Genomic DNA, 22,583 nt, shown 5'->3' with positions numbered 1-22,583 from the left:
TATATATATATATATATATATTGCATATATACACTTCTGTGAGTGGTCATAATAGGGTTGCTAACAATAGTTAGTGTAAAATTTTCAACAAATGAATCTGGAAGAGTATATAGGAGCCACGTGTACTTGTAAATTGAGCTGGAATTAGGGATAGACAGGTATGGGGTGAACAATGTACACAAGATAACCGCTGGGGACCCTGTGTGATGGTGTTGTTTTTCACGTCGCTGAGAAAAGCATGGTTCCTTCGCGTTAAAGAGGTGTTATTGTTTAAAACACGGCGGTCTATTTAAAAAAAATTTGTGTTTTATGATCGGAACTGTTTTTATTATAAATCATTATGTAAATTTTTGCAAAAAAATCAATTAAAATCAATATCATTTAGTAAATTAATTGTAGTAAATAAATAAATGGTTTATAATACTTTTACTAAATTCGTCTATCTATTTTATACAGTTTGATGACTAAACAACTTTAACTTTAATTGATTTTTGTAAAGATAATATACACCTAAGTATTTATAATTTAAACAGTTCCGATTATATATTGTAATTTTTGTGAATAAACCACGATATATTTAAGGAGTTCCTCCTCAATTCCAGACAAAATTTTTGTGAAAGAGAGTCTCTCTCTTTCACGTTAACAAAATCAGAGACAGAGAAATATTCCACATGGAAAGATTATCGAAAGAGGGAGATAATATTCCACATGGATTCGTTTTCTTGCTGTACATGAATTAGCGTCGACGGTGACACCCCTTAAAATAAAATAAATAAAACAAAAATATGAAGAGAATAATAGTGAATATTCGTCCCTTTTGTATCTCTGTGTTTTGTCATATCATATGCGTAGGAATACATCGTACATGTAGCAGCCAGCGTTGTACTTGGTTCAACTGTTGAAGCAACCTTAGCTTTGTGGTAGAAAATAAACAACTTTAAGACTTTCAATCTTCCCATTTGTTCATCTATTACTTTGAACTTAAACGCTCGTTGAATCGAACCAAATCGAATCCAATCTCATCATTGATTGAAAACAAAAAACATGCAATATAAACAGAAAATTGCAGCTGAAACACATACCGGAAGAGGGAATGAAATTCATGGAGAGGCATTTCCATTTTAAGCCTTGAAAAGGCAGACAAATCCCTAATAGATAAACAAATGGTAAAACCAATGAGCAATCGGTTTACAAAGCAAAATTGGTCACAATCTCCCACCTGTATTTTCCTTCCGATTCAATTCTGTTGTCGAGTACAGGTCAGCGAGTCTAGTTTACAAAGCAAGCAACCAAGCAAGCAAAATTGGTTTTACTTAGCTTTTGCTTTAAAAGCTTATGGGACAAAACACATCCACAAAATTCATTCAAAGGTCAATGCTTTTCCTCCAATACCCCCCTCTAGGGCCTCTACCCATTACGAATCCATACACATGACATGATATGACTCTCTAGTCTAATCACACAAGATAGATGCTCATTAATTACTCACCACCCCCAAAATTAATTATTATGTTGAAAAGTCAGTCACTAGTAGATACATCTCTTCATTTCGACCAACTAATTACCACTCCTTAAACCTTCCTCCATACTGCAGTTGTCCCAATCAGACGCAGGTAAGTGGATTCTGTTCTACTATCTGAATTCTCAAACTAAGATCTTACACCAAACCCCACCTTTACTATACGGGATTTCAGAGATATATATATATGCTGCTGCTATGCTGGTATATAGTAATTATTATACATGCCATGCCACTGTCCAAAACACAGCCACATACCCCGTCCCGTATATTACAAAAGACGGCGGGGAACTTCAACAAGAACCAACGGATGTTCCTACGTGCAACTCTGATCCCCTTCCACACAACTTGCCTTCCCAGCTACCTGAGGTGAATTTTCATTAGGAGTAAAGCTTTTATCAGTAGGCGGCAAGCACCTTTTCGAGAAAAAGGTAGCTATACTCTTGCTCCGCCCAGCACTCTTTTCTGCTAATCACAAACGAATATTAGTCTCAAATAAATAAATTGACCAGATTCATGATGGTAAACAACCTCCATTAGAGATGGTACAAATGTAATCTGAAAAATTTATAGTGTAGCATTTACTCATCTGAACAGTCACACATACCCGGAGATATTGACAAGCCAACTTTGTCCAAAATTTCTTTCTTCACCTGCATTAAGATGATCGTATATTAGCAAACCATAAATTCCAACATATATAAGACTGAGCCAAAGAGGCATATCTCACTCCCCAAGTGACCAAATTGCAACATCCCAAATATTCAAGACCTCGTGTGTTTCTGTGCGTGTGTGAGTAACTTAACCAAGTTAAAGAGTCATTAACCTGCCAGCGGCTATCCACAAAATCTGATATCTCGCGCACTTTATTCCTTAACTGAGACTTCGATACAGCTGGGAACTTGTGTTGCAAAGTTTGTAACACCTTATTTATGCTCTGTGAGCATGACTGAATGACGGACACCTGAAAATTGCAAAGATTATTCTTAGTAGCCAACCATTGGCACCATTAAAAAAGAGATTTAAACAAAGCAAAATTATGTATGAGGCTATCCCCAACCCCTCCTATTAGTTTGGACTATGACCAAGTTTACGATGCAGTACCAATGAAACAGCTCATGTAAACCAGAAACTCTCATAAATGGTTTCTGAATTAAGTTGTAGAAACAAATGCAATACTTACTATTGCAGGCAAATCTGATTCTGGTATAACTGTCACAGAAGAGGTTGATTTACTACAACGATTGCCACTTGAAAGACAAACTTCTTGGTCGTCCTCTTGTATGCCATCAACTGATATCTCCACAGGTGAGCTACCAGGAAATACATGAATACTCAGAGCTTGCAAGCACATCTGTTCCAGTTTAAGAGTACCATTAAGATCTTCAGCCTTTAACAAAGAGACCTTGTCATGCACCATATTTGATATAATTAAAGGCTGATTTTTCTGAAGAGCACGTTCTGTCAAATTCCCTAAATATTTTTGCTGTCGAAGCAATATAGAGAATTTTTCACTCTCTAAATCTTGCTTAACACTGGGTGAGCTTCTGGTCTCCTCAAATGTTGTATCAGTTTCCATCCTGTCAACTTGTACACCCTGCATGCATAAAATAGGTAGTTTCACAAATAGATACTTACTTTCGTATAAAGATAATTTAGGTGAGGAGAATGGACAATATTTCCCTCACCAGTTATAGGTAGAATTGTAGAAAGATTCAGCAAGGAAAATGTTATGCCTATGGAATTACTCTACAGCATGACTGCTTACAGTGGCTTAATAAGGACATTAGCAGACCAACCAGATTTTGGTGGACAGACGCAATGATCATTCAAAGGATTATCATAAGGGTGAAAAGCAACTCCACAAATTCTCACCTCATTTTCTGAGAGATACCCATCAGGTACAAAAAAGCCGTCTTCACTTTCGTCTTCATCATCAGGTTTAGAACAACCCTCTTCCAAGCTTTCTTCTTCGTCGTCTTTATCGCAATCTGAGAGGTTTTCTCCAGGCTCCTCCTGGATAATGACAGTCATTAGTCATTACTGACAATCATTTCCTACATATCAACTATATGAAAAGAGTCATATATTACCTCTTCCCACTCCTCATCGCTGTCAACATCATAATCCAAGTCTGGGTCCTTCCTAAAAGGGTGGCATGGTCCAACAACATGACTGAAAGACCACATTATATTACAACAAAAATGAGCATTGTCATATTTGAGCACAAAGCAGTTAAGCATTCTTGACATCACATAAGACATAAAATGTCATGATTTAATTCCACTACCGCATAGACACAATAAAAATGGCATTTACAAAAATATGCACTACGTAAATTTAGATGTAAAATAGACAAATAAAACCTGTAAAGAGCTCAAATGATGTACTTTCTTGCTTCCCTTTTGCCGTTGTACCCAAGAATTTCCAATCAGAAGTGCTCAATAAAAATGTGATGCAAACTAATTAGGGTCAGCTACAGATAGGCACAATCATAAACAGATTATGTGCCAGCCTGTGGGTTTTAACTACTTGTATGTGCACATTGGCATGTTTCCAACAAATTACTTGACAATTGACAAACAATATGTTGCTGTCTGAAACATCAAGCAGTCATTAAAGTTAAATGATCAAATAGTGGACACTGTGCAGGTTGACTAATTTAGACCTCCTCTGAGCCATACAATATGTGCTTAATAAATCTCAAATTAATATCACACCCCATAAACTAAAATGCCATGAAGGAGATGAGCTCACCTTTTCTTAGGCCATATACCATAAAATGCAGGTCTACAGCTTTTATCAAATTGTAACAACTGCTTTCCCAGCTTGCATCTTTTAACATCAGCAAGAGAACAATCTGTATTAGTCTGACATGATTTATCATTGCAAACTTGTTCTCCCCATCTATCTGCAAGTTTCTCCGTGCTTAAATCACCATGAACTAGCTCTTTACTGGTTGTGAGCTTCAGTTCCTTAAATAGTTCAATCTTAGGCTTCTGACGTCGGCCCCAGTGTTGGCTTCTGTTTGAACGAATAACATAACCAACATGGCGCCAAGAAGACAAGTGTGACCTGCAATGTGTGAAGAAACTATCTTACTTTGAGACGAATACATCTTTATTGTTATATGGTTTGAATATTGATAATACCAACCTGCGTATATCCTCAGCACTAATCTCCATATTAGATGAAAGAATGTAATCCATTGACTGAGTTACTACATCAGGCATACTTTCACTGTTTTTACCCAATGATTCGGAGACAATTGCTTTAGTTAGGAATTGGTCATTCTGGCATGCAGCTCTGGTTTTGCTTCTTTTGACAAATTGTTCCATAATTGAAGCCTGCCTTTTTATGGAAAGTTTTTTTTTCAATTCAGCTTCTTCCTTTTGTCGACGGCGTTGTTCTCTTTCAGCATCCTCTTGCTGCTTCCTCAGCAGTTTCCTCATTTCAGACTCTGCTTTTTCACGACGCTTTTCATCTTTTTCTGACTCCCCTTGCAGCCGCTTTAACTCTTTGTCCTGAAAAACTTACAAAGTTCATGACACTACAACTAGAAAGCACGACAGGTATCAACAAATAACTTACACTTTGCAACTCTTCCTTTTGCCGCTCACGTTCCAATCTTTTTTTCTCTTTCTCAGCCTCTCGTTTATCTCTTTCCATTTGTTTAATGAGTAGTTTTTCTTCTCTTTTTGCTTCCTTCTTTGCCCTGCAACAAATAGGTAAACAAAATAAAACCTTAATGGATATAAAATGTAAAATTGAAACACTCTTACTGATACTCCCAGAATATACATACACATCTGCACCATTTTTCACTGATAAGCGATCTATTAACGCGCGAATCTTTTCCTCGGACAGCGCTTTATCAAGCCGTTCTGATGCCTTCATCAGGTAATGTATGTAATTTTGGTCGCTTTCGGGATTTTGTAGTGCCATTGTCATTCCTAACATAAACATAAATGTCAGTAACTCATCTCACAATAAAAACCCCAAATGAACTTAATGAAGATGACAGTGCAGGAATTAAAGGTGCAGAATGGTTCAAGTCAGCCTGGAGTCATGTACAAAGAAAAAACCAACTTATATTTCTTTTCATAGCCACATGGAAAAGGAATAGATAAAGTCTATATCAGTGAGCTGAGTTGAACTCAAGTGCACATAGTGTATAACTAACAAGACACAAGATAAGGGAAGAAACAAGATCAACAAGCACAAGAGGTTTGTGTGTACTAATTCACATCAGTGTATGAAAGAATTGACCTCCACTTTGCATCAGCTTTAATTACTCTACACTCTTATCAATTTTATTTCTCGGTAGTATGTCAATACCCAAAAAGAATAAAGAAATCAAATCTATAATTGTCAAAGATAATCCGTACTAATGTGGGAGCGCGCCCCCTAAAAAGCATTAACAAATTTTGTGATTGTTGATTGGAAACATCAACCTAAAGCAGATGAATGTAAGTAATCACTTCCTGTCTTTATTGTTCAATTTTCTGCATCATACTCTTTTCTAGTTTCCACTTTCTCTGATCTTATCCTCGTCTGACCCCCAAATCTGTATTAAGTAAATGAAAGACTACCCCTCACCCCCAGAACCCTTCTTCTCTTTGTTTAGGTTAGCCTTCGAGAAGCGTTTATGCATGGCTAGTAACATAACAAATAGTCTTTGAGCCAAATACACTATGTGCATATGAGAAAGCATAACATGATTTTTCCCTTGGTATATAGGGGGCACTCAAATTTCAAAAACAGAGAGGACAAGGAATAATTAGATCAATTATCCAAAATCCCTTATGCTTGAAAAGTCTATTTTAACTTAAAGGAAGTCAAAACCCAACTTATGCAGTAAATCGCTCCAGCCATTGCATGCTTCTGATTCTGCCTAACAGAACAAGTATCACATTACAAGGTTTTTAAGAATATATTGGTACCATAGCAACAGAGAATGTTACTGGAGACAATAAGAATTATGGTGAAGCAATCTGCTTTGTGGTGACAACCTTCATGTGATTCAGTTATTACAAAACCAAACACACACACACACAAAAAAAAAAAAAAAAAAAAAAAAAATCCTTTGCATCATTGCTCAATATTTGTAAGGACTGCAAAAGACAACCAAAACCAGCCATCTATTTAAGGAGGCACATATATACCAGAAACAGCAGTAATCCTCTCATGGATCTTTCTTCGACAGGTACGCCTAATATTCAATACTCCTCGCACAGATGCTGGCATCAACTTTACATCTCTTGTCTATACAATACATAAGAAAGCATAATAACTTATTAAATCAAAGATAAGATAAACACTGCACCACAGAAAGTTCACAAACAGCAACAACTAGTAGGCAGCCCAACAATACACAAGCAAGCAAGAAAGCAGTAGCTATAGGTAACATCTCAAAAGAGCAAAAAGCTATGGGTGAACATAAAATTGTCAAATATTCAGAAACAAAGCTAAACTGCCAGGGTATTCGGTTTTTCTCTCCAAGCATCAAACTAAATGCCCACAATGGAACAGCAATTAAATGAGGACCTAAACAACAATCTAAATACAATCTAACGTGAACAAAAACATACCCAATAAGAATAATAATCAAAACTAGATTAACCAAAACACAAGTTCATAAATATATCACCACAAATTCAGAAAAATACACAAATTGAACAAACCAAGAACGAAATAGATTGGCAAATATTGAATCTTCACAAAAATTCATTACCTCCCAACACCAAAGACAGGACTCGGACTCGTCCTCCAACACATCAGCATCAACATTCGGTACGCCATACATCACTCGTTGCCCAACAAAGAGCACAATGCTCTTCACATAGGCCAAAGTCACATTCCCAAAAACCTCATTTCGGTTCTTGACCTTGTCAAAGACCTCCTCAACAAGCTTGGACAATGGCAGCCCACTCTCTTCGATCAAAGCCCCAATGATCGAGTTCGCATTGTTCACACATTGCTTCGGATCTAAATCTAATTTCTGACCCATCAGTTCCTTGTAGTACCCAAACAACCCATCAAGCTGCTTGCGAAAAGATTGAACCTTTACACTTTTCGCCTCAACTCCCAAACACTCTGGATCCATGCTAGCCCTCTTTCGCTTCTGGGTCTTCCTCACCCGATCTTGGTTGGTAGATTTCTGGCTGCTCGGATCATTTACGCCGTCGATTACCGCCGCTTCACACGTCATTCTCAAAACCCTAGGGCTAGAAAAGTCCGATTCAGTCAAACCGCAGATGAAAGTCACAGATACGAATCCCGAACTCCCACGGAATCTGAAACGGACGGATAAGGGCGCCGTTTGCTGTCAATTGGATTGGGGATTAGGAAGAAAGACGATATAAGACTCTGAAACCCTAACGAGAGAGAGAGAAAATATTCACACAAACAAAAAACCTTCTTTGAGATTTTTATTTTCTGAAAAAGAAGGGGTGACGACGGTAGTGGAGGCAGAGAGCGGCAGTACATATATAAATTAACAAATTTTTTATCCAAGAGCTAAATAGAAATGATTTTGAAGAATAAACAGATTTTTTTCAGTAAATGATATAAAATGGTTTCGATGAGCGAGACAATCTTCTTTTTTTTAAGGATTTAAATTTTCTTCTAATTGTCATAATTTTTTTTGTTTCTCCCGCCAAATTGGTTTTGCCTCCCAAAGTTCCAAAATAACGCTCATGGATGGATTTCGATTTTCGCGCCTCAATGCCATTGCATTTGAGCGGTAATGGGAAACGGGAATGGCCGCGCCGGGACACCAGTAAATTAGACACGTGGGGAAAGCACGGCGTTTCTATTTCGTGTCTGCTTTTGGTGAAATTTCCATGCAGAACACAAGCAATAAAATCTCAAATTTGGGCCTTTGCCCAGTCAAGCTGGGCTGGACACATTCATTAATATTATTTTGAGTTTTTATAACGGTAGAGCTTGGACTTTTCGATCAAATCTTGAAATAGAAAATCAATGTCAATTTAGATCTGAAAATGATTTCTCTAAATTAATTTGGTCATTCTGCAATTTTTTGTTATTTTTTATTAGGGTAGTGTTATCCATATCCGTCTTTTATCTCTTACACACGTCTCTTAATTTTCGATCGCCTAATAAATGAATTGAAGAAAAACGAAGAACAAAAATTAACAAGGAATGCTAGCCCATTATTGCTTGTCAAAGACAAATTTAAATCATATTATTGTTAGCTCATTGTAAGGCTAAACTCATCCTCATCATTTTTAGTATAGATAATATCATTTGACATTTGTTAAAAAAAATTAAAAAGTAATGCGTGAGAGGTAAAAATAATTGTTTGAATAACACCACTCTTTTACTAATATATAATGTGACACGTGAGTGAATTCTACCTATCCAATCATATGCTTACATGTAGATTAATAATCATAAAACAAACTTTTTTTAAAGATTTAAAAATCAAAATTGATCAAACTTAACAAGGACCATTTTGATTGGAATGTCCGATTACAGGGACCGACCCTGATAAAAATTAGGCTTATTTATTGATTTGCTTCTTGTAATTGCCACTAAGCCTCACTTTACCAGTTAAAACTAAATATGTCTATTTTTACCCTTGTAATTGTCAAAATTGAGCCATTTTACCCCCTTTACGTCTACGCTAACAAAGATTTAGCACTAGGGCAATCTAAAAATTTATACCTCACCAAATATAATAACTCATATATGGTAGCATCTAGCATGGTAAAAATTAGTTACAAAATATTCATATTTGAATAAAATAACAAATACACTTCTTAGAAAATACACTAAAATTCTATCATTTGATTTAACAGTAATATCGTTTCATATTTGTATATTTTTGTAGAGATAACCTTTGAGAGAAAATCTTAAAGATAGAATAAGGTTGGAAAAATAACCGAAAAAATCAAACTTGACCCGAACCATACCAAACACGACTAGAAAAAAAAAATTAACCGATAATACCGAACCATCCGGTAATCAAAACCGAACAATTTCCAAAACTTCGGCACGAGATTGGTACCACAGCTCCATGTGTTCGATAATACTGAACCGAACCATATATACTTACATATATGAAAATTATATGCATTTGAAATATATGTTTGTCGTTAGATTTGATTGAGATTAGATCTCAATCATACATAAAAAATAAAACTCTCCCTTTCATTCTCCTCGACGACTCTGACCCTTTCTCTCTCTTTGTTTCCTATTCGGGGACTCAACACCACAGACCACACCGCACCGCACCATACCTCCAAATTCATCTTCTAGCTATGGCTTGCACGGACTCTTTCACCTTCTCAACCCTCTATTTATCACTTTGCAAACTCACTCCCTCTCCCTTTCTCTTTCAAGATTTAGCGTTTTTTGTTTTAGTTTTCCAAAATCAAAAAAATAAAATTCGCAATTATTGATTTTCGGTAAACCAAAATTTTTTGTTTAGGATTAGGTTTTTTTCCTCTTATTTTGATTTTTTGCTTCAGTTTTCGGTAACCACTTTTCAATTCAATTACCGAACCAAAACCAACTCTTAATAGATAGTTGGATTGTCGAAACTCATTGAAAATTTAACCCTACAATTAATCACTCAGATAAGTTTATTTAAGGGACAAGGATTGTCTGTTCTCTCACTTCTAGTGTTCTCTTATTTTGTGTGATCACGGTTAAGTTACGTCAACATTTTATATATATATATTTTTATAAAGATAATAAGACAAAAATAAATAGTAATATAAAATGTTGACGTGACTTAACCGTGACTATATAAACAGAAAAACACGGGAGGTCACAGCAAATGGAAGAGCAAACAATCCTTGACCTTATTTAAGGGATCCCTAAAGGGAAAGAGACTGATATAAATTATATTCAAATATTATGTTTTAAGTGTGCAAGGTTGGTCATAGTCAAATTGGGCTCAAGAGAGCGGGTCCTGGGCCAAGCTTAGGTTATATTATGGACTTTACACCATTGAGTTCAGGCCAGCAATCAACCTGTTGTAAGTTCAAAGTTGGCTCAACCATTACAAGTAAGAAATATATGGAGCAAATCATACATTGAAAAGGTACAACAATAATACAATAGAGTTCAACCACCGATGGTTCGCTTTTTATTTTACTAATGTCTTTTAAGATAAAACTTGCATAGGTTTATTTTATAAATGCATTGGTATGTAATTATAGTATCTAAACATATAAGTACTTAATAAGTATATACATATGAGAAATTTTATGCACAAAAAAAGAATAGATGATGATGATATATGACTTCTCATTCGGAAAACTTAACAACAATTATGAATGATAAATTAAAATTTTATTGTTTATAAAAACCAATAGATAACCTATGCCTTGTTTAGCACACAGTATAAGACATCGGATAATGCTAATAATACGAATACGATGTTTGATGTCTGTTTGTATTAAATAATTATCAGATTAAATAATTCAAGCCCACCAACTTTACAGAGCCGCTTGGTTATACCATCCAAAACCACTGTACAATTTAGTCAGGTTCTCTCCTTCCGCTCCAAACGCTCTCTCTGCCTTCCTTTCTCATCTGAATCACAGGTTCGTCTTTTCAAACGCCTTCTTCTTCTTCGTTTGAATCCCAGTTCATCTTCTCATTTTTCTTCTTCTTCCCAGGTTCCGCCCCTCTCTGTTCTTCCCTCGCCTTTTATTTTTCTTGCAATTTTCTTTCAATTGATTAAATCTAATTATTGTTTTCTCTCTAATTATGCAATTGATTATATAATTTTGTGTTTTAATTAGAATTTTCGAATTTTAAGGTTTGCTGTTGGGGTTGAATTTTAGATTTGATTGTCTGTTTAGCATTATAGTTTTTGGCAATTCTCGGGGTGCTGCATACGGCCCTGCAGTGTTTTTCTCTATACTTGTTAGGGTTTCCTATTAGCCTCCCAGCTCTTCTTTTTGAGGTAAATTTTCTGGTTTTCTCATATGGCTGCTGTGTTCCTCTATCCATTAATGCTGCTATGCACTTTATTTTTCTGTCTTTTGGGATCTTAGTTCATTGTATTGATGTGCTTAGAATATAGATCTTTACCATACGAATAACATATTCCACTACAGTTTCAGAGATTATAAAACCGTTGTACACATCGGGGAAAAACAAAAGGAAACAACAATTAGTTTTGTTCATAATTTAAATTAGCACTTGACCGAGTCTTAAATAACGAGGCAGATAACATGCGTGTAGGTATATTCTCAGTCATATGTTTTATATCTTAGGTGTAATAATGTTCAATATCGAGGATGAGGTTGATATCATGGTAAATGATTCAAAAAAGCCAGTCCAAACAATGCTAACAACTTGACTCGATAACATAATTAATTAAATCCTAAACTATGGGAAGAGGATTCGTTCGAACTTGGTTGCAGAGGAAAGCATAAAAGATGCATACTAAAGTAGAACGAAACAAGATAATGCAAGTTACATTGAATTAATGAAACGGGAGAATCAAATTGAGATAATTAAATATTTTGTACACTTGGGGCTCCATTGGTTGACACTTGGAACCTCAAAACAGCAGCTAAAACAAAATGTTTAGCTTCTAGATGGTTAGACCCAATACCCATGTATGCTTGTATCCTTTGTATTCTACTACTACAGATGTTTAATCTCCTTTGCATTTTTGCTTTAATTAGCCAATAATCATGTCTTCTTGTATCCTTCTTATGTCCTTATAATGTCATACTTCAGTTACTTAATTATTTGCCACTATCTAATAATGTTATTTTATATTTTCACTAGACATGGATGAAAGAAAGATTGTGGCATGCTTCATTGTTAAGTTGTGGTACTTGAATATTGTGACTTGGTTGATGATGTGGTTCATGATGAATCCTAATTCAGCTAGAAGGCGGAATCGGCAACTTGCACTTCGAAATTGCACATTTGTTAGAAGAATGGTCGGTCAGCCTATTTAGATAGGATAATAGGATACGATGATGTTCAGTGTGTGAACCAAATTAGAATGAATAGAAGAACGATATTTCTGTTAGATGCTCCATGACTACGGTAGAGTAAAATTGGATAGTGTAGTGACAATGGAAGAACAAGTTTGCATGTTTTTGCATATACTTGCACATCATGTAAAGAATCATACAATTGGGAGTAGGTTTTGTCGATTCGGGGAGACCATAAGTAGGTATTTCAATTCCATTTTACATGGAGTGTTAAGGCTACAAGGTAGACTTTTGAAAGTGCCAGACCCCATTCCTAATGCCTACCCAGATCCTAAATGGAGTTGGTTTGAGGCATTCTTCATATTTTATAAAAATTACTTCTAAAATTAATGTAATTAAATATATTGAACTTACTAATGTCAATGATTTTTTTTTAGAATTGCTTGGGGGCATTGGATGGGACTTACATTAACGTTCATGTTCCTGAGCTGAGTAAGATAAACCAAGATACCAATCAAGGAAGGGAGAGATTGCAACCAATATGTTAGGAGTTTATAATATAGACATGAATTTTATATTGGTGTACACAAGTTGGGAAGGGTCGGCCTTTGATTCTAGAGTACTCCGAGATGCGATAAGTAGACCGTTAGGATTCAAAGTTCCCACAGGTAACAATAGTTTATTTATTTATATTAGTTATTTGAATCCTCAATTTTCTTATATATTGTAATATACATTTTTTGGTGTGTTAGGGTGTTACTACCCTGTGGATGGTGGGTACACAAATGTGTCAAGGATACCTTGCACCATATAGGGGAGTGCGTTACCATCTCTCGAAGTGGAGAAATAGAAGACTCCTGATTAATCATGAGGAGCATTTCAATATTAAACATGATGCAGCTAGAAATGCCATTGAGAGATGTTTTGGACTACTTAAGATGCGTTGAAGCATCTTAAGAGGTCCATCATTTTTCCTAATTAAAACACAACTTAGGATTATGACAGCCTGCTACGTATTACATCTTATTAGAAGACATATGTTAGCTAATCCAATAGAAAATGAAGTCTTAAACTTGGACGAATCTGAAAGTGATGATGATGATGATGAAGATATGATTGAGACTATTCAACCTACATAAGAATGGACTGCATGGAGAAACACTTTGGCGATGAATATGTACAATGAGTGGCGTGCACAAGTGTGATTTGATTAAATTTTCTTATATATGTATGTTGTGATTTGGTTATGGTTTTTTATTTGAACAAATAGTGATTTTTTATGTATTGTGGGACAAAGTGTGATTCGGTTATGATACTTTATTCGAACAAAGTGTGACCTGGTTATCTATTTATTTAAAAAGTGTGATGATTTGCTTATGGTTTTGATCACTTACTATTAATTATATGCACAATTGACTATATGCTATCTTATTGTGTATGTAATTATAGGAATGGAAAGTGAACAAAGTAGTCAACCATAAGGAAGTATAAGGGTTTGGAAACAATATGAAGAAGATGCATTGTTGTCCATACTTGAGGAGGCAGTGTTAAGAATTTACGATGTGATAATGGTTGTTTCAAACCCAAAACAATGGCTCAGTTTGAAATAGCTATTAATTTGAAATGTCCTAATGCCTTATAAAGGCAGTTCCACATATTGAGTCCAAAATGAGGAGGTGGAAAAAAGAATATGCAATAGTTTACAACATGATTAATAAAACTGGTTTTGCATGGAATGATGTACGAAAATGTTTGAGGTTGATAGCACTGAAGTATGACAAATCCTATTGGAAGGTAATTATCTAACATAATACTAGAATTTAACTTTACATATTTGATTACTTAACATGTTGTTTTACATACATTTTAATAGTATGATTGACACACCCCGACCGAGATTAGGGCGTGCTGGCCGTCACACGGAGGTGACGTAACCATGTGCATGTGCGGAAGCTAATAAAGTAGTAATATAAAAAGTACGAATAATTAAAAACTAGCATACAAAGTACTAAAAACATGTGCTAGCGCAAGTGAGACGCTAAGTTCAGAGCAATAAGTCTACAGCAGTCCAAAGAAAAATGATTCGACAATAGTACACCCGAAGGTGACCCTACGCTGGTGAATGTCTGTCAGATATGTCGGGAAAGCCCTCTGGGAAACCACCAAAACTGCTAAGCAACTAGAACCTGGAAGGGCGCAAAACAAAAGCGTGAGTGGGCAAAAACAAAGCTTTTCGAAAACCATTTAGAAAACACATTCTAACCCCTCGCCGTAAAACCTGTATACTTCCCAGAAAATAAACATATATACGTATGTATATGGATATGCCAATCATGCTCAAGATTGTGCCATGTCAAAATCTCATAATGAAATGCAAGTGCTCAGGTATAAATCATATCAATAACATATAATCTGGCAGCCGGAGTCACCTAACGTGACCTGTACGGCTGCATGTAGAGCTCAAATCTCAAACTTAATAACTGAACCTGCCCACGAGTCGGAACCACCTAAAGTGGTCTGTACGACAGGCCTGGGTGTAATACATATATACGCTCTAGTGCTACGATCACGTGAAGGCTGTGCGAATAATCGCGGGTCACCTACGATTCGGAACCACCTAATGTGGTCTGTACGACAGGACTGTGCACCTAACTTGGATCCAAGCTGAGCGTGTGGTGCGGGAGGTGAACATCACGTGAAGGACTGTGCCCTACTCTAGGCGGGAGCACTAACACCGGGGGTGCAGGTTATGAGCTCTCTAAGCATCTCAAACCACTACTGAAAGATAAACATAAATAACACTTACCTGGCACTTACCTGTGCGTCCACAGCACCCAATATGCATATGTATATATATATATGCAACTACTAATGCAACCAACGATGCATGACTAACGATAATGTAATGCATGGCATAACTGATAACCATTTAATCAATTTCTGGGCAAAATATAGTATATAGGTATATACGGAAAACCAAAAGCCCATTCACTGGTATGTGGAAGGGTCGTAGCCCCCCCGCCTCGAGTGACCACGCTCGTCCTCGGGATACGTATCACCTATATGCGAAACAACTATAAAAACGTCAATTTTAAAGCACATAACCAACTTCTCGTAATAATTTCTCATACATTGCTCAAATTGGACAAATGAATATACCAACGTGCTCTACACAACCTCAGGATCACACCCAAATTTTTAGAAAAATTTTCCACCACCGCACGCGCCCCCACGCGCCAGCCAAGGCATGGCCACACGCGCCTAGCACGCGCAGGCACGTGCCTGGCACGCTGACGGCGTCAACTGACGCCGTAAGGAATATTCTGTCAGTTTTGACAGATTCCGTTAACGGCGTCAAGAATATTCCGTCAGACTTGACGGAATATTTCGTCTCCTTCTCCGGCGAACCTCCGGTGTCGTCGCCGGCGCCAGAAAACTGGAAAAACTTCTAACTTCGATTTCTCTCTCGTTTTTCAACCATTTTTCGTGATTTTTGCACCAAAATAACGCCTAAAACTAGGAGAACACAACCAAACAACTTTTAAGAGCCAAAAACTACGAGATCTTACCTGTCCCCAAACTCCAAATCCGGCCAACTTCGAATAAGGCGATCCCGACGTCCAAATTCTTCAAACGAACTACTCCGAGACTCCTTGGGACCACACCAAGCTACCTACGAGCTCCATTTTCCTTAAAACGTGAGAAAATACGTTTGCATGAATAGTACCCCAAATCGGACCTTGTGAAATCAACGTGAAAACGGTGATAACCTTACCTGAAAATGGTACAGCTGCACTCCCCTCAACCTCACGAGCTCGACAGTGGTCTTGGTTCCCTTGATCTGTAGGTGTTTAGTATGTTTGTGTGTGTGTCCGTGTGCGTTCGAAGGAAGAGGAAGGAATGGGGTTGACGGGAGAGAGACAGAGAAGGGGACAAAGAGACAGTGAGAGTGAGAGTGTGTGTGTGGCCCAACACATGCTAACACCACACAAAACACCCAATAGACATAACAAAAACGAACTAGGGGTAAAGTAGTCATTTCACATGTACGTTTTGATATCTTCGGAACGGGATGTCACAATGATTGTGTCTACCAAACCATATCCTCTAGCCCCATTCATTATGGCATCTTAATTAAATTAATGGATGGTTGATTATATCAAGACAAGTTGAAGGGAACAAAATAAGATTATTTGTATTTTATGGATAATGTGATTTGTTTTCTCATTGCAGGTTAACAAATAAGCAAAGAGCTGGCTAGGAAAATCGTATCCCTTGTATGACAGATTGAATGTTATTTTTGGGAAAGACCGAGCAACCGGAGTAGAAGCTGTAACTCGTACTGAGATGATGAATGATGTTGAGCAAATTAATGAAGATGAAGATGAAGCTAAGGTGGAGACTAGTTCTCCCTTTATTGCTCGACGTTCTAGCAATTCAAGTACCAAGAAAAGGAAGATGTCAGTTGCTAATGATAATGATCTTGCTGTGGCATTTAAAGAAATGCTTTCCGAATCAGTTGATAAGTTGGGTGAAGTTTTACAAGCTGCTTTTAGGAAAGGAGTGGATCCAAAACTTGAGATTGCTTCAGAATTGTCAAAGATGGATTTGTCTATTGAGGATCAAATCAAGGCATTGAATATCCTTTTCGAAAAGCCACAAAATGAGAGGACATTCTTGTCCTTGGATGGTGTAATGAAAAAATCATTCGTATACTTGGACAAAGTAACCGCAATTGACATTGGAAAACAATAACAATATATTTTGTTAAAACAACATACATATCTTTTGTTAAAAGCTGCAGCATGTATATATTTTGGGTACTTGGACAAATTGCTTCTTATTGAAAGCAAAGCAGCAGCATGCATATATTTTTGGCTATCTGGACAAACTGTTTCTTACTGAAACCAACTTGCATTTGTATATTTTGTGAACTTGAATATGTGGTTGGATTAATCTATATAACGTAATAATTGTAGTTGTGTTTTGTGAATCTTCTTTTATGTTATTGGAAAATATTTTGAATTTGATGTTTGGAATTTACTATTTTTCTTTGTTATTTGAAAATTTGTGTGTTTTTCAATAGGTATAAATATGAGAAAAGTTCAACAAACAAACAAAGATTTGTCAAATTTTTTTCTTCCCTTTTCTTATTCGGTTTAATACCAAACACAGTATAAATAATACGGTCATGAGTCTGATACTGCACCAAATGGCCGACTAATTTAGTCAGTATTATCCGGTGGCTAGTTATCATATCCGACAAAAATAATCAGTACAGTTCGAACTGCCAAACGAGGCCCTATACACACAAAAAACTCAATAATTAATACAAGCTAATTAGTATCCCAAAACTACAATTAAATGTTAAGAACTATAATTAATTTTTAATCTTACACAAGGTTTTATTCTAAAAGTGAGAATTTTCAAAGATTAGAGTGAATTTTTCTGTATTTTTATTAGTAATGAACACTAAAATGCAATGCAGTTGTAAGCTGTAAGAGCATCCTTAATGGGGGTATCCTTCTTGAGACTAGCACATTTATAGCTCTAATGAAAAATTTCATCCGTAATGGGCTGAAAAATGGAGCTACATCCACCACATGAACTAGCAACTTCAATTCTTGAGTGACAAAAAGTTAGGTTACATCTAGCCCCAAAAAGTAGGGGTATCCACACCAAATTAAGGACCCAATCTTGTTTTTTTTGTTTGTTTTTAAGTTTAGAAATGGGTTAGCCCCATTTTTAATTCCAAAACATGATTTTAAGGTTATTTTTCAACCGTTTAGGATTTCAAGGGTTTATTTTCAACTGTTTGTTTGATTAAGAAAACATATATAAACAACGGCTATTTTCTGTGTGATTGATTAGAAAAAAAACGTAGTGCTTTGTGTTTAATTTTCTAGATTGAAAAATTCATAAAAAAGTGATGAAATTTAACATTGGTAGTTTAGAGACCTAAACTGAACATATAATCAAATAACATAACTAAATTGTGATAAGATAATCCGATCTAATAGTTGTTATGAAATGAAAATGTAGTTTGATTTCGGAGAATGTGTCAATCAGATAAGTAAACCAACAGATGAGATCGAGATAAGATATCAAATCCAATGGTTGTTATGAAATGAAATCTTATCTTGTTTGGTTTCATAGAAACAAACCAACAAATGAGATTGAGATAAGAGAGCCTACAACAATGTATAAATGATGAAATTTAACTTTGTCAAAATTTGAATTTTTTTAGGTTAAAAAGTTCATAAATTAAAATTTAAGATAACACGTCCAGAAATTAAGTTAAGATAAAAATAAATTTACCGCGTAATCAAATTACTACATAGATAAAATATATAGCCCCATATAGAGCCTGAAAGATGTATAGCCCCTTATTGAGAGAGATTCTTTTCTAGAGCCCCAAAGATTTCTCAAAGCTCTAAATTGAACTATATCTACCACTTTTTTAGCCTTATATAGAACCCTTCATTGGGGATGCTCTAAAACAATGAATAGAAGGTGTTATTCTGGAGAAGGGTGGTGCACTGGTGGCTGTGGCTGTGTGAAAAAGAATATTTAACTGGCAAGGTGTAAAAGCGCGTCTGAAATTGAATGGATGGATTGATAGGAGGAGGGGAATTGTGGGTTACCACACACACCCACACAGATGCCACCGAAGCGAATAATTTCCTTATTGGGAAGGTTCTCTGGTGACCAATGCTTTATCTCTCTGGAGAAATAAAGTGTGAGTGATGGGAGGCAATTGCTAATTAATCAATTGATTCTGTATCCCCCTTGCTATCCCTATGTTCCCTTTTGTTTGTTTGGCTACGCACTACGCAGTCTTTGTCCAGCTTCCTTTTGTTTCTCATCATCTCATCTCCTTTATCTTCTTGTCCTTTTTTGTTTTTTTTATTTATCTACAAAATAGTATCTAATAGTTATCGTTTTCGGTTGGAACTTGGAAGGAATGAATGAATGATCCCTTCCCAGCTTCCCTTCAAGACTTCAACTTCAACCACAACTATTAGCTAGCTAGCTAGCTTATCCTTATCAGTCACTTTACCACTAATGAATTCCATCTTTTCTTTCTTTGTGTAGTGAGTGCATGCCACATTGCCACACACCCATCCTCCCCCTCTCGCATGCCCAAAAGGCAACAACCCAACACCACAATATCAATATGTCTTCCCATGTTCATATTATAGCACATGTTAACCCCCAACCATCTTACACCATCATTACATGTTTGCTTTAAAAAATTTAGTCTCCCTATCTACAGTGATGCAATAGGCCAGGCTAAAACTTGGTTAGTTGAGAGATCTCTCAATTGGATAGGTAGAAAATAATTAAATAAATACATAGTAAATCAAATATTAAAATTGTTGAAATATCTCATATCGTCTGTATTTCTGAGAAAAAAAAAGTTTAAATATCTCAACCCCACTCCAAACTAATACCTAGGTCTTTTGTGATAAAACCTTACATCCAACGAATTGTGCAGGTAATAATTAACAAATTAGGGATAATATATATGTTGTTGGAAGTGTGCATTTAGCCCGTCTCTCTAATAGTTTTACAAGAACTTGCCTGCTATTTTGAGTTTTTGGTGATACATGTGAAAACAAATATATGCATTAGTTATGCACTATGCATAACAATTCAATAGTAAACGAAGAGAAAAGCTGATGAGAGCATGCAATGGCTCTTTTTCTTTTTTAACAAATGATATTATTTACATTAAGGAGGTTGGCAATGACTTAGTCTTATAATGAGTTAGTAATAATGTGGTTCAAATTCGTCTTTAATAAAAATATAACCTAAGACCTCTCACTTACAAGTGAAGAGGAATAACAATAGATTGTAGTGCTAATTGGCGCGAGCATGCAATGTTGTGTTAAGTGTATGAAGATGCAACTAGCTAGCTAGAGCCTTCTATGGACCAAACAAACAAAGGATATATCGTGGGTGAAATGTACTTGTTCAAGTTAACAAGAACAGACAGGGTGTGATGATGAGTAGACAGTGTTTTAAGTGTGTGGTCGTTGGTTAGTAGAGCGCAGCAGGCATACAACACTCATCTCTCACGTACGAGTCATGATCTATCTATTCTGGTTGTAATTACAATGACTGTATATAGTAGATATATACATAGTGGTTTGTGTCGTTCGCTGTTGAACATATATATCTTGTCAATGTCTAGCCAATGTTGTAATTCATTACCATTTACATGTATGAGGGTTCGGGATACCTGCTGGTAAGTGGCATGGCTAGCTCTAGAGAGAGAGAGAGAGAGAGAGAGAGAGAGAGAGAGAGAGAGAGAGAGAGCGCTAGCTAGGTACTATATAGTGTTTGAAAATCAATTCCTAATGTCGACTTGCGTAAATAACAATGCGACTGAACGAGTTTGCGTTGTTCCTCATATTCACACATATCAGCGATGCCTACATTGCCTATGCCATACAAACCTCACAAGCGAATAAAACATTGATGCTTTCTAGCTAGTTTGTATTTTAATCACAATTGACTTATTCGACTCCAATGCATCGACCGATTTAAGAGCAAATTTGAGATAATCTCATTTCTCAAATAGCACTTATCAACATATATACCGGATCAAGTCAGGAATCATTTATCACTATCTTCTCATATACTAGCCCCACACACAAAGTGTGTGATAATTTTTTGTTTTGTTTTGTTTTTTTTTTTTTTTTTTTTTTTTTTGGAAATAGAAGGAGAGGTGAAGAGAGTGACAGAGAATGTAGGAGTGGGAAGTGGGAAGTTGGAAGTTTTTATTTTATATTTTTAATTAGAGATATGTTAGGATTATATATAGGTGAAGCTTTGAAAAAAAAAAGCAAAATTTGGTTGTGTGAAATTACATTTTTGCCCCATATTTCTTATTCATGTTTTGTTTTAATTAGAGGATTAAACTGGTAATTTCATAAGGTTTTGGTTGACAATGAGTGTTTTATTAATTAGTAGAGATAGAGAGAGGGGTAATGGTAAGGAAACTAAATTTGTAGACAAAATTTTGACAACTAAAGGACATGGAAGTTGATGATTGATTTATTACTTAAGCGTTAATACACATACTCATTCCTATTGGTGACACACTATTTAGTTTGCAAATATTGCCTTCAAATTTAGCATCCCTAGCATTACTCATAGGGAGAGAATAAACCCAAGCACTTCATTCTTGAAGACGCTTTAAAATAAATTGCAAGTCAAGTTTTGAATTTTGCACAAACTTTTGGAATCATCTTGTTGAGGATGAATTTCACAGTGATGAGAGGAGGGAACTTGCAAGTGCTTATAAGTAAGTAGTTGGGCTACATCCCATATTGCAAATTGGTTTTATAGTAGAACCTCAACTTCTTTCATATCAAAGCAGGTTGTCTCACATGTGAAACCCAACGACAACACGTGCTCTACGACAACCTGTTTGTGTTGTCCATGTGTTAGGCTTGAAAATTCACCACACGTGAGGAGGTGTGTTGAGAGTGAATCCAAAATTGATGAGAGGAACGACTTTGTAAGTGCTTATAAGTAGTTGAGTTATTTCTCATATTGCCATTTGATAGTATAATGTAACCTCAACTTTCTTCACATTTATGCTAATATTAGGGATTTGTTTTCAGTAGCTAGGGTTGTAGCTTATTTGTAGAAGAATGCTTTTATGCAACTATAATTTCTTTATTCCGTTATATATATACTTTTTCTTTATCTTTATTGTGTATGGATATAAAGTTTAGCATTGAAAATCTAAACTAGTTTTATTTTTTATTTTTTATAAACAACTATATGTGTCAAATTCAATGTAGCATATGGGAACATATTAACAAAATAAAATGAAAAGTACAACAAATTAGGAGACAAGAAGCCTAACCTAACACAATCTAATAAAGTAATAAAACGCAAAACATTATGCAAAACTTTCTTCTACTACTTGACTACCCCTTGACTAAATAAGTTGTTGGTATATACACATGTAAATCTGGAAATTAAAATGAATTAATTTTGTATGATCTAATTTCCGAGGTAGCTAAGGCCTAGAATTTTCTTTGTTTCGGAGGGAAAGAGAAGATTTGACGAGGTGTACGATGATGGGGGAGCTTTGGACCGACAACGCATAA

General features: G+C 35.9%; 1 protein-coding gene and 1 pseudogene across 2 annotated transcripts; one reads left to right on the top strand and one right to left on the bottom strand.

Annotated features, from left to right (window-relative positions):
• Positions 1 to 1,720: 1,720 nt before the first annotated feature.
• On the bottom strand, positions 1,721 to 8,145 carry LOC137722754 (chromatin assembly factor 1 subunit FAS1-like). 2 transcript variants are annotated; one of them, XM_068461836.1, is made up of 12 exons: positions 7,254 to 8,145; positions 6,685 to 6,784; positions 5,325 to 5,472; positions 5,111 to 5,234; positions 4,676 to 5,043; positions 4,277 to 4,594; positions 3,613 to 3,694; positions 3,395 to 3,535; positions 2,703 to 3,116; positions 2,346 to 2,483; positions 2,127 to 2,172; positions 1,721 to 1,987 (listed from the first exon to the last, which is right to left on the bottom strand). In XM_068461836.1, exons 1-12 carry the CDS (start codon positions 7,728 to 7,730, stop codon positions 1,836 to 1,838), a joined length of 2,508 nt encoding a protein of 835 aa, XP_068317937.1. In that variant the 5' UTR covers positions 7,731 to 8,145; the 3' UTR covers positions 1,721 to 1,835. The 2 variants fall into 2 exon arrangements, with proteins under 2 accessions (XP_068317937.1, XP_068317938.1); XM_068461837.1 differs by having other exon boundaries at positions 1,721 to 1,984.
• A 4,155-nt stretch (positions 8,146 to 12,300) lies between these two features.
• LOC137721901 (uncharacterized) lies at positions 12,301 to 13,658 on the top strand (annotated as a pseudogene).
• Positions 13,659 to 22,583: the final 8,925 nt, after the last annotated feature.

This window comes from Pyrus communis, chromosome 17, assembly GCF_963583255.1.
Source record: "Pyrus communis chromosome 17, drPyrComm1.1, whole genome shotgun sequence".
Taxonomy (NCBI): Eukaryota; Viridiplantae; Streptophyta; class Magnoliopsida; order Rosales; family Rosaceae; genus Pyrus; species Pyrus communis.
This window is presented reverse-complemented; position numbering and strand designations above follow the sequence as displayed.

What these genes read in the sequence shown, in the direction of transcription:
- LOC137722754 (XM_068461836.1), bottom strand. Translation starts at nt 7,730, where the DNA reads ATGACGTGTGAAGCGGCGGTAATCGACGGCGTAAATGATCCGAGCAGC. An exon ending in GCGATGAGGAGTGGGAAGAG is followed by an intron (nt 3,536 to 3,612) that starts GTAATATATGAC and finishes GTCATTATCCAG; the next exon opens with GAGGAGCCTGGAGAAAACCT. An exon ending in AATCAGATTTGCCTGCAATA is followed by an intron (nt 2,484 to 2,702) that starts GTAAGTATTGCA and finishes TGCAATTTTCAG; the next exon opens with GTGTCCGTCATTCAGTCATG.